Below are 13332 nucleotides of genomic sequence, written 5' to 3'. Positions count from 1 at the left end.
CTTCCGGTACAGCTGGTGCTCTCATGCATGTTTCAGTGTTATTTACCTCGAAGCGAACATAGAAGTAGTTTAGCTCGTCCGGTAGGCTTGTGTCACTGGGCAGCTCTCGGCTGTGCTTCCCTTTGTAGTCTGTAATGGTTTGCAAGCCCTGCCACAGCCGACGTCAGACTCAATCTTAGTCCTGTATTGACGCTTTGCCTGTTTGATGGTACGTTGGAGGGTATAGCAGGATTTTTAATAAGCTTCCGGGTTAGAGTCCCGCTCCTTGAAAGTGGCAGCTCAAGCCTTTAGCTCAGTGAGGATGCTGTCTGTAATTCTTGGTTTCTGGTTGGGGTATGTACGTACTGTCACTGTGGGGACGACGTCATCGATGCACTTATTGATGAAGCCAGTTGCATATTTAACCTCCCTGGGCAAGGTGGGACGTTTGCTTCCCACCTAGTCAACAGCCAGTGGAATCGTGTGGCGCGAAATACAAATACCTCATAAATGCTAAAAAATCAATTTCTCAAACATATGACTATTTTACACCATTTTAAAGACAAGACACTCGTTAATCTAACCACACTGTCCAATTTCAAAAACGCTTTACAGCGAAAGCAAAACATTAGATTATGTCAGGAGAGTACCCTTCCAAAAATAATCACACAGCCATTTACAAAGCATGCATATATGTCACAAAAAACAAAACCACAGCTAAATGCAGCCCTAACCTTTGATGATCTTCATCAGATGACACTCCTAGGACATTATGTTATACAATACATGCATGTTTTGTTCAATCAAGTTCATATTTATATCAAAAACCAGCTTTTTACATTAGCATGTGACGTTCAGAACTAGCATACCCCCCGCAAACTTCCGGTGAATTTACTAATTACTCACGATTAACGTTCACAAAATACATAACAATTATTTTAAGAATTATAGATACAGAACTCCTTTATGCAATCGCAGTGTCAGATTTTAAAATAGCTTTTCGGCTAAAGCACATTTTGCAATATTCTGAGTAGATAGCCCGGCCATCACGGCTAGCTAATTTGACACCCACCAAGTTTGGCCCTCATCAAACTCAGATTAACTATAAGAAAAATTGGATTACCTTTGCTGTTCTTCATCAGAATGCACTCCCAGGACTTCTACTTCAACAACAAATGTTGTTTTGGTTCGAAATAATCCATAGTTATATTGAAATAGCTCCGTTTTGTTCATGCGTTGAGGTCAGTATCCGAAGGGTGACGCGCGAGCGCATTTCGTGACAAAACATTTCAAAATATTCCATAACCATACTTCGAAGCATGTCAAACGCTGTTTAAAATCAATTTTTATGCGATTTTTCTCATAAAATAGCGATAATATTCCAACCGGGAGACGTTGTATTCGTTCAAAGAGAGAAAGAAAAACATGGAGTCCTCTCGTGCATGCGCACTCCAGTGTCATTGTTCCCTGCCTGACCGCTCACAAAAACTCCTGCTGTTTTTCGCCCAGAGACTGCAGAGCTCTCATTCCACTTTCTGGCGCCTTCTGAGAGACAATGGAAGCCTTAGAAAATGTCACGTTACAGCAGAGATGCTGTATTTTTGATAGAGATGCCCTAGAAGGACAACAAATTGTCAGACAGGGCATTCCTGCATGGAATCTTCTCAGGTTTTGGCCTGCCATATGAGTTCTGTTATACTCACAGACACCATTCCAACAGTTTTAGAAACTTTAGAGTGTTTTCTATCCAAATCTACTAATTACATGCATATTCTCGTTTCTGGGTAAGAGTAGTAACCAGTTTAAATCGGGTATGTTTTTTATCCGTCTGTGAAAATACTGCCCCCTAGCCCCAACAGGTTTTAACATGTTGATAGAAATGAGGTAAAACTGATTTAAGTTTCCCTGCATTAAAGTCCCCGGCTACTAGGAGCGCCACCTCTAGGTGAGCATTTTCTTGTTTGCTTATGGCAGAATACAGCTCATTCAATGCTGTCTTAGTGCCAGCCTCTGACTGTGGCTACAAGGAATTTAGACGAAAACTCTCTCGGTAGGTAATGTGGTCTCCAGCTTATCATGAGAAACTCTACCTCAGGTGAGCAATGGCTCGAGACTTCCTTAGATATCGTGCACCAGCTGTTGTTTACAAAAATGCATAGACCGCCACCCCTTGTCGTACCAGACGCCAATGTTCTATCCTGCCGGTACATCGTATAACCAGCCAGCTGTATGTTGATAGTGTCGTCGTTCAAACACGACTCCGTGAAGCATAAGATGTTACAGTTTTTAACCTCTATGGGCTAGGTGGGACGCTTGCGTCCCACCTACGTAACAGCCACTGCCAGCCTGTGGCGCGATTTTCAAAACCTTAAAAATCCTATTACTTCAATTTCTCAAACATATGACTATTTTACAGCCATTTAAAGACAAGACTCTCGTTAATCTAACCACACTGTCCGATTTCAAAAAAGGCTTTACAACGAAAGCAAAACATTAGATTATGTCAGCAGAGTACCAAGCCAGAAATAATCAGACACCCATTTTTCAAGCCAGCATATAATGTCACCAAAACCCAGAAGACAGCTAAATGCAGCACTCACCTTTGATGATCTTCATCAGATGACAACCCTAGGACATTATGTCATACAATACATGCATGTTTTGTTCAATCAAGTTCATATTTATATCAAAAACCAGCTTTTTACATTAGCATGTGACGTTCAGAACTAGCATACCCCCCGCAAACTTCCGGGGAATTCGCTAACATTTTACTAAATTACTCACGATAAACGTTCACAAAAAGCATAACAATTATTTTAAGAATTATAGATACAGACCTCCTCTATGCACTCGATATGTCCGATTTTAAAATAGCTTTTTGGTGAAAGCACATTTTGCAATATTCTAAGTACATAGCCCAGGCATCACGGGCTCGCTATTTAGACACCCGGCAAGTTTAGCACTCACCATAATCATATTTACTATTATAAAAGTTTGATTACCTTTTGTTGTCTTCGTCAGAATGCACACCCAGGACTGCTACTTCAATAACAAATGTTGGTTTGGTTCAAAATAATCCATCGTTATATCCGAATAGCGGCGTTTTGTTCGTGCGTTCCAGACACTATCCGAAATAGTAAAGAAGTGTCGCACGCATGGCGCAATTCGTGACAATAAAATTCTAAATATTCCATTACCGTACTTCGAAGCATGTCAACCGCTGTTTAAAATCAATTTTTACGACATTTTTCTCGTAGAAAAGCGATAATATTCCGACAGGGAATCTCCTTTTCGGCAAACAGAGGAAAAAATCCCAAAGGTGGGGGCGGTCGGGGTCACGCGCATAAGCCCAGTGTCCCTTGATCGGCCACTTGAGAAAGGCGATAATGTGTTTCAGCCTGGGGCTGGAATGACGACATTCTGTTTTTTCCCGGGCTCTGAGCGCCTATGGACGACGTGGGAAGTGTCACGTTAGAGCAGAGATCCTTAGTAAATGATAGAGATGGAAAAGAAGTTCAAGAAATGGTCAGACAGGCCACTTCCTGTAAAGGAATCTCTCAGGTTTTGACCTGCCATTTGAGTTCTGTTATACTCACAGACACCATTCAAACAGTTTTAGAAAATTTAGGGTGTTTTCTATCCATATGTAATAAGTATATGCATATTCTAGTTACTGGGTAGGAGTGGTAACCAGATTAAATCGGGTATGTTTTTTATCCAGCCGTGTCAATGCTGCCCCCTAGCCCTAACAGGTTAATAAATCAGCAGGGTTCATGTTAGGAGAGGAATTCCCTCCTAGCCTCTCAATAAATCAGCAGGGTTCATGTTGGGAGAGGAATTCCCTCCTAGCCTCTAAATAACTCAGCAGGGTTCATGTTAGGTGCACTATGTCCATGTTCCTGAACACACTGACTCAATCTTTCTCACAGTCAATATGCCTCCCAAATGGAACCCTATTCCCTATATAGTGCACTACTTTAGACCAGAGCTCTATGGGGTAGCAGGACCAGGCCCATAGGATTAGGGTGCCATCTGGGATGCATGGAGTCCTTCTCACACGGGGCCCTTCTCACACGGGGCCTCGGCACTTTGGTCATTCCTGATATAGGAGATTCCTATCATTCTTTCCCACCACTAGTGACTGGTTAGAGATTACCCAGGACAGGGTTGGTGTGTGTGTGTCTGTCTCCTCACCCAGTGTAGCCAGCACCCCGCAGGCGGCCCAGACACACAGACATGGTCCTACGGCTCCCGTTTCCAGCAGCACTGCCTTAGGGGAGATGAAGATGCCGGAGCCGATCATTGTTCCTACGATCAGACAAATCCCACTCAAAAGGCCCACCTGCAGAGAGAGACAGGAAGTGGTCATGACAACTTCCTGAGAGGGTGATACAGGCGGTAGAACCGGCAATTAAACCCCCGTCTCCTGTTGGGAAGCTTTGAATGTTTTATCACTCAGCCACGTCTCTTAATGTGAATGTTTTACCCCTCAGCCACGTCTCTTAATGTGAATGTTTTACCACTCAGCCACGTCTCTTAATGTGAATGTTTTACCTCTCATCCACGTCTCTTAATGTGAATGTTTTACCACTCATCCACGTCTCTTAATGTGAATGTTTTACCCCTCAGCCACGTCTCTTAATGTGAATGTTTTACCCCTCATCCACGTCTCTTAATGTGAATGTTTTACCCCTCAGCCACGTCTCTTAATGTGAATGTTTTACCTCTCATCCACGTCTCTTAATGTGAATGTTTTACCACTCATCCACGTCTCTTAATGTGAATGTTTTACCCCTCAGCCACGTCTCTTAATGTGAATGTTTTACCCCTCATCCACGTCTCTTAATGTGAATGTTTTACCCCTCATCCATGTCTCTTAATGTGAATGTTTTACCACTCAGCCACGTCTCTTAATGTGAATGTTTTACCACTCAGCCACGTCTCTTAATGTGAATGTTTTACCCCTCAGCCACGTCTCTTAATGTGAATGTTTTACCCCTCAGCCACGTCTCTTAATGTGCATGTTTTACCTCTCATCCACGTCTCTTAATGTGAATGTTTTACCACTCATCCACGTCTCTTAATGTGAATGTTTTACTCCTCAGCCACGTCTCTTAATGTGAATGTTTTACCTCTCATCCACGTCTCTTAATGTGAATGTTTTACCACTCATCCACGTCTCTTAATGTGAATGTTTTACCCCTCAGCCACATCTCTTAATGTGAATATTTTACCCCTCATCCACGTCTCTTAATGTGAATGTTTTACCCCTCATCCACATCTCTTAATGTGAATATTTTACCACTCAGCCACGTCTCTTAATGTGAATGTTTTACCACTCAGCCACGTCTCTTAATGTGAATGTTTTACCCCTCAGCCACGTCTCTTAATGTGAATGTTTTACCCCTCATCCACGTCTCTTAATGTGAATGTTTTACCCCTCAGCCACGTCTCTTAATGTGAATGTTTTACCACTCAGCCACGTCTCTTAATGTGAATGTTTTACCCCTCATCCACGTCTCTTAATGTGAATGTTTTACCACTCATCCATGTCTCTTAATGTGTACATTTTGTTTTGACATGTAATACCCCTGTCTACGTTAAGTTTATGTAGTCTGTTTATTTCCCTTATTGCATTTTGTGTTATTGTTTTATATATATATATATATATTATTTTTATGATATAAATATGTCCTGTGTCACCACTCAATCAATGAGTGACTGGCCTGTTTATAAACACAGCGTAATGTGAGTTAGTGAGTAGTTAATTCAATGAGTGACTGGCCTGTTTATAAACACAGCGTACTGTGAGTTAGTGAGTAGTTAATTCAATGAGTGACTGGCCTGTTTATAAACACAGCGTAGTGTGAGTTAGTGAGTAGTTAATTCAATGAGTGACTGGCCTGTTTATAAACACAGCGTACTGTGAGTTAGTGAGTAGTTAATTCAATGAGTGACTGGCCTGTTTATAAACACAGCGTACTGTGAATTAGTGTGTAGTTAATTCAATGAGTGACTGGCCTGTTTATAAACACAGCGTACTGTGAGTTAGTGAGTAGTTAATTCAATGAGTGACTGGCCTGTTTATAAACACAGCGTACTGTGAGTTAGTGAGTAGTTAATTCAATGAGTGACTGGCCTGTTTATAAACACAGCGTACTGTGAGTTAGTGAGTAGTTAACTCAATGAGTGACTGGCCTGTTTATAAACACAGCGTACTGTGAGTTAGTGAGTAGTTAATTCAATGAGTGACTGGCCTGTTTATAAACACAGCGTAGTGTGAGTTAGTGAGTAGTTAACCCAATGAGTGACTGGCCTGTTTATAAACACAGCGTAGTGTGAGTTAGTGAGTAGTTAATTCAATGAGTGACTGGCCTGTTTATAAACACAGCGTACTGTGAGTTAGTGAGTAGTTAATTCAATGAGTGACTGGCCTGTTTATAAACACAGCGTACTGTGAGTTAGTGAGTAGTTAACTCAATGAGTGACTGGCCTGTTTATAAACACAGCGTACTGTGAGTTAGTGAGTAGTTAATTCAATGAGTGACTGGCCTGTTTATAAACACAGCGTAGTGTGAGTTAGTGAGTAGTTAACCCAATGAGTGACTGGCCTGTTTATAAACACAGCGTAGTGTGAGTTAGTGAGTAGTTAATTCAATGAGTGACTGGCCTGTTTATAAACACAGCGTAGTGTGAGTTAGTGAGTAGTTAATTCAATGAGTGACTGGCCTGTTTATAAACACAGCGTAGTGTGAGTTAGTGAGTAGTTAACTCAATGAGTGACTGGCCTGTTTATAAACACAGCGTAGTGTGAGTTAGTGAGTAGTTAACTCAATGAGTGACTGGCCTGTTTATAAACACAGCGTAGTGTGAGTTAGTGAGTAGTTAACTCAATGAGTGACTGGCCTGTTTATAAACACAGCGTACTGTGAGTTAGTGAGTAGTTAACTCAATGAGTGACTGGCCTGTTTATAAACACAGCGTAGTGTGAGTTAGTGAGTAGTTAACTCAATGAGTGACTGGCCTGTTTATAAACACAGCGTAGTGTGAGTTAGTGAGTAGTTAACTCAATGAGTGACTGGCCTGTTTATAAACACAGCGTAGTGTGAGTTAGTGAGTAGTTAACCCAATGAGTGACTGGCCTGTTTATAAACACAGCGTAGTGTGAGTTAGTGAGTAGTTAATTCAATGAGTGACTGGCCTGTTTATAAACACAGCGTACTGTGAGTTAGTGAGTAGTTAATTCAATGAGTGACTGGCCTGTTTATAAACACAGCGTACTGTGAGTTAGTGAGTAGTTAACTCAATGAGTGACTGGCCTGTTTATAAACACAGCGTACTGTGAGTTAGTGAGTAGTTAATTCAATGAGTGACTGGCCTGTTTATAAACACAGCGTAGTGTGAGTTAGTGAGTAGTTAACCCAATGAGTGACTGGCCTGTTTATAAACACAGCGTAGTGTGAGTTAGTGAGTAGTTAATTCAATGAGTGACTGGCCTGTTTATAAACACAGCGTAGTGTGAGTTAGTGAGTAGTTAATTCAATGAGTGACTGGCCTGTTTATAAACACAGCGTAGTGTGAGTTAGTGAGTAGTTAACTCAATGAGTGACTGGCCTGTTTATAAACACAGCGTAGTGTGAGTTAGTGAGTAGTTAACTCAATGAGTGACTGGCCTGTTTATAAACACAGCGTAGTGTGAGTTAGTGAGTAGTTAACTCAATGAGTGACTGGCCTGTTTATAAACACAGCGTACTGTGAGTTAGTGAGTAGTTAACTCAATGAGTGACTGGCCTGTTTATAAACACAGCGTAGTGTGAGTTAGTGAGTAGTTAACTCAATGAGTGACTGGCCTGTTTATAAACACAGCGTAGTGTGAGTTAGTGAGTAGTTAACTCAATGAGTGACTGGCCTGTTTATAAACACAGCGTAGTGTGAGTTAGTGAGTAGTTAACCCAATGAGTGACTGGCCTGTTTATAAACACAGCGTAGTGTGAGTTAGTGAGTAGTTAATTCAATGAGTGACTGGCCTGTTTATAAACACAGCGTAGTGTGAGTTAGTGAGTAGTTAATTCAATGAGTGACTGGCCTGTTTATAAACACAGCGTAGTGTGAGTTAGTGAGTAGTTAATTCAATGAGTGACTGGCCTGTTTATAAACACAGCGTAGTGTGAGTTAGTGAGTAGTTAATTCAATGAGTGACTGGCCTGTTTATAAACACAGCGTAGTGTGAGTTAGTGAGTAGTTAATTCAATGAGTGACTGGCCTGTTTATGAACACAGCGTAGTGTGAGTTAGTGAGTAGTTAACCCAATGAGTGACTGGCCTGTTTATAAACACAGCGTAATGTGAGTTAGTGAGTAGTTAATTCAATGAGTGACTGGCCTGTTTATAAACACAGCGTAGTGTGAGTTAGTGAGTAGTTAACCCAATGAGTGACTGGCCTGTTTATAAACACAGCGTAGTGTGAGTTAGTGAGTAGTTAATTCAATGAGTGACTGGCCTGTTTATAAACACAGCGTAGTGTGAGTTAGTGAGTAGTTAATTCAATGAGTGACTGGCCTGTTTATAAACACAGCGTAGTGTGAGTTAGTGAGTAGTTAACTCAATGAGTGACTGGCCTGTTTATAAACACAGCGTAGTGTGAGTTAGTGAGTAGTTAACCCAATGAGTGACTGGCCTGTTTATAAACACAGCGTAGTGTGAGTTAGTGAGTAGTTAATTCAATGAGTGACTGGCCTGTTTATAAACACAGCGTAGTGTGAGTTAGTGAGTAGTTAATTCAATGAGTGACTGGCCTGTTTATAAACACAGCGTAGTGTGAGTTAGTGAGTAGTTAATTCAATGAGTGACTGGCCTGTTTATAAACACAGCGTAGTGTGAGTTAGTGAGTAGTTAATTCAATGAGTGACTGGCCTGTTTATAAACACAGCGTAGTGTGAGTTAGTGAGTAGTTAATTCAATGAGTGACTGGCCTGTTTATAAACACAGCGTAGTGTGAGTTAGTGAGTAGTTAACCCAATGAGTGACTGGCCTGTTTATAAACACAGCGTAATGTGAGTTAGTGAGTAGTTAATTCAATGAGTGACTGGCCTGTTTATAAACACAGCGTAGTGTGAGTTAGTGAGTAGTTAACCCAATGAGTGACTGGCCTGTTTATAAACACAGCGTAGTGTGAGTTAGTGAGTAGTTAATTCAATGAGTGACTGGCCTGTTTATAAACACAGCGTAGTGTGAGTTAGTGAGTAGTTAATTCAATGAGTGACTGGCCTGTTTATAAACACAGCGTAGTGTGAGTTAGTGAGTAGTTAATTCAATGAGTGACTGGCCTGTTTATAAACACAGCGTAGTGTGAGTTAGTGAGTAGTTAATTCAATGAGTGACTGGCCTGTTTATAAACACAGCGTAGTGTGAGTTAGTGAGTAGTTAATTCAATGAGTGACTGGCCTGTTTATGAACACAGCGTAGTGTGAGTTAGTGAGTAGTTAACCCAATGAGTGACTGGCCTGTTTATAAACACAGCGTAATGTGAGTTAGTGAGTAGTTAATTCAATGAGTGACTGGCCTGTTTATAAACACAGCGTAGTGTGAGTTAGTGAGTAGTTAACCCAATGAGTGACTGGCCTGTTTATAAACACAGCGTAGTGTGAGTTAGTGAGTAGTTAATTCAATGAGTGACTGGCCTGTTTATAAACACAGCGTAGTGTGAGTTAGTGAGTAGTTAATTCAATGAGTGACTGGCCTGTTTATAAACACAGCGTAGTGTGAGTTAGTGAGTAGTTAACTCAATGAGTGACTGGCCTGTTTATAAACACAGCATAGTGTGAGTTAGTGAGTAGTTAACCCAATGAGTGACTGGCCTGTTTATAAACACAGCGTAGTGTGAGTTAGTGAGTAGTTAATTCAATGAGTGACTGGCCTGTTTATAAACACAGCGTAGTGTGAGTTAGTGAGTAGTTAATTCAATGAGTGACTGGCCTGTTTATAAACACAGCGTAGTGTGAGTTAGTGAGTAGTTAATTCAATGAGTGACTGGCCTGTTTATAAACACAGCGTAGTGTGAGTTAGTGAGTAGTTAATTCAATGAGTGACTGGCCTGTTTATAAACACAGCGTAGTGTGAGTTAGTGAGTAGTTAATTCAATGAGTGACTGGCCTGTTTATAAACACAGCGTAGTGTGAGTTAGTGAGTAGTTAACCCAATGAGTGACTGGCCTGTTTATAAACACAGCGTAATGTGAGTTAGTGAGTAGTTAATTCAATGAGTGACTGGCCTGTTTATAAACACAGCGTAGTGTGAGTTAGTGAGTAGTTAACCCAATGAGTGACTGGCCTGTTTATAAACACAGCGTAGTGTGAGTTAGTGAGTAGTTAACTCAATGAGTGACTGGCCTGTTTATAAACACAGCGTAGTGTGAGTTAGTGAGTAGTTAATTCAATGAGTGACTGGCCTGTTTATAAACACAGCGTAGTGTGAGTTAGTGAGTAGTTAATTCAATGAGTGACTGGCCTGTTTATAAACACAGCGTAGTGTGAGTTAGTGAGTAGTTAATTCAATGAGTGACTGGCCTGTTTATAAACACAGCGTAGTGTGAGTTAGTGAGTAGTTAACTCAATGAGTGACTGGCCTGTTTATAAACACAGCGTAGTGTGAGTTAGTGAGTAGTTAATTCAATGAGTGACTGGCCTGTTTATAAACACAGCGTAGTGTGAGTTAGTGAGTAGTTAATTCAATGAGTGACTGGCCTGTTTATAAACACAGCGTACTGTGAGTTAGTGAGTAGTTAACTCAATGAGTGACTGGCCTGTTTATAAACACAGCGTAGTGTGAGTTAGTGAGTAGTTAACTCAATGAGTGACTGGCCTGTTTATAAACACAGCGTAGTGTGAGTTAGTGAGTAGTTAATTCAATGAGTGACTGGCCTGTTTATAAACACAGCGTAGTGTGAGTTAGTGAGTAGTTAATTCAATGAGTGACTGGCCTGTTTATAAACACAGCGTACTGTGAGTTAGTGAGTAGTTAATTCAATGAGTGACTGGCCTGTTTATAAACACAGCGTAGTGTGAGTTAGTGAGTAGTTAACTCAATGAGTGACTGGCCTGTTTATAAACACAGCGTAGTGTGAGTTAGTGAGTAGTTAATTCAATGAGTGACTGGCCTGTTTATAAACACAGCGTAGTGTGAGTTAGTGAGTAGTTAACTCAATGAGTGACTGGCCTGTTTATAAACACAGCGTAGTGTGAGTTAGTGAGTAGTTAACTCAATGAGTGACTGGCCTGTTTATAAACACAGCGTAGTGTGAGTTAGTGAGTAGTTAACTCAATGAGTGACTGGCCTGTTTATAAACACAGCGTAGTGTGAGTTAGTGAGTAGTTAACTCAATGAGTGACTGGCCTGTTTATAAACACAGCGTAGTGTGAGTTAGTGAGTAGTTAACTCAATGAGTGACTGGCCTGTTTATAAACACAGCGTAGTGTGAGTTAGTGAGTAGTTAACCCAATGAGTGACTGGCCTGTTTATAAACACAGCGTAGTGTGAGTTAGTGAGTAGTTAACCCAATGAGTGACTGGCCTGTTTATAAACACAGCGTAGTGTGAGTTAGTGAGTACTTAACTCAATGAGTGACTGGCCTGTTTATAAACACAGCGTAGTGTGAGTTAGTGAGTAGTTAATTCAATGAGTGACTGGCCTGTTTATAAACACAGCGTAGTGTGAGTTAGTGAGTAGTTAATTCAATGAGTGACTGGCCTGTTTATAAACACAGCGTACTGTGAGTTAGTGAGTAGTTAATTCAATGAGTGACTGGCCTGTTTATAAACACAGCGTAGTGTGAGTTAGTGAGTAGTTAACTCAATGAGTGACTGGCCTGTTTATAAACACAGCGTAGTGTGAGTTAGTGAGTAGTTAATTCAATGAGTGACTGGCCTGTTTATAAACACAGCGTAGTGTGAGTTAGTGAGTAGTTAACTCAATGAGTGACTGGCCTGTTTATAAACACAGCGTAGTGTGAGTTAGTGAGTAGTTAACTCAATGAGTGACTGGCCTGTTTATAAACACAGCGTAGTGTGAGTTAGTGAGTAGTTAACTCAATGAGTGACTGGCCTGTTTATAAACACAGCGTAGTGTGAGTTAGTGAGTAGTTAACTCAATGAGTGACTGGCCTGTTTATAAACACAGCGTAGTGTGAGTTAGTGAGTAGTTAACTCAATGAGTGACTGGCCTGTTTATAAACACAGCGTAGTGTGAGTTAGTGAGTAGTTAACCCAATGAGTGACTGGCCTGTTTATAAACACAGCGTAGTGTGAGTTAGTGAGTAGTTAACCCAATGAGTGACTGGCCTGTTTATAAACACAGCGTAGTGTGAGTTAGTGAGTAGTTAACTCAATGAGTGACTGGCCTGTTTATAAACACAGCGTAGTGTGAGTTAGTGAGTAGTTAATTCAATGAGTGACTGGCCTGTTTATAAACACAGCGTAGTGTGAGTTAGTGAGTAGTTAACTCAATGAGTGACTGGCCTGTTTATAAACACAGCGTAGTGTGAGTTAGTGAGTAGTTAACTCAATGAGTGACTGGCCTGTTTATAAACACAGCGTAGTGTGAGTTAGTGAGTAGTTAACTCAATGAGTGACTGGCCTGTTTATAAACACAGCGTAGTGTGAGTTAGTGAGTAGTTAATTCAATGAGTGACTGGCCTGTTTATAAACACAGCGTAGTGTGAGTTAGTGAGTAGTTAACCCAATGAGTCGGCGTAATTTAGGACTTCTAACCCCTTTTAAACATGGTGTGTTTCTCCTGCGTCCGTAGATACCAACCGTTTGTCTGTGTGGTTAACGGGGAAGGAGCTAGAGTGGGGTTTGTAAGACAAGCACAGATCCCCAAAGGGCTCAGGGGTCTTATTCTTTACAGAATCATCTGTAGAGTCAAAATGACACACACAAGCGACAAAAAAGGGGACAATGTGACAATTAATCTACATAATCACTGGAAAATTCAATAGTTCTACTGAGAGGTACCGACACTGGTTTCCTGAGAGCCTCACGGTGTAAACTACAGAATGAAGCAGTAGTTCTATTGAGAGGTACAGACCCTGGTTTCCTGAGAGCCTCACGGTGTAAACTACAGAATGAAGCAGTAGTTCTATTGAGAGGTACCGACCCTGGTTTCCTGAGAGCCTCACGGTGTATACTACAGAATGATGCAGTAGTTCTATTGAGAGGTACCGACACTGGTTTCCTGAGAGCCTCACGGTGTAAACTACAGAATGAAGCAGTAGTTCTATTGAGAGGTACCGACCCTGGTTTCCTGAGAGCCTCACGGTGTATACTACAGAATGAAGCAGTAGTTCTATTGAGAGGTA

At 41.1% G+C, this 13332-nt stretch overlaps 1 protein-coding gene across 3 annotated transcripts in view; it reads right to left on the bottom strand.

The window, feature by feature from the left end:
- The window catches only part of LOC106597058 (b(0,+)-type amino acid transporter 1), a 56142-nt gene that overhangs the window by 23913 nt on the left and 18897 nt on the right, over nucleotides 1-13332 (bottom strand). For all 3 annotated transcript variants that reach the window (XR_014382876.1, XR_014382875.1, XM_082969866.1), the window contains exon 4: nucleotides 4174-4321. Coding sequence is in view for 1 of the 3 variants with exons in the window: in XM_082969866.1 (XP_082825992.1) it covers nucleotides 4174-4321 (148 nt within the window). In the remaining 2 variants the exon portion in view is untranslated. The remainder of the gene's footprint in view (nucleotides 1-4173; nucleotides 4322-13332) is intronic.

This window comes from Salmo salar, chromosome 26 (assembly GCF_965601325.2).
Source record: "Salmo salar chromosome 26, fSalSal1, whole genome shotgun sequence".
NCBI lineage: Eukaryota > Metazoa > Chordata > Actinopteri > Salmoniformes > Salmonidae > Salmo > Salmo salar.
The sequence above is the reverse complement of the archived record's forward strand: the minus strand, read 5'-3'. Positions and strand labels throughout refer to the sequence as shown.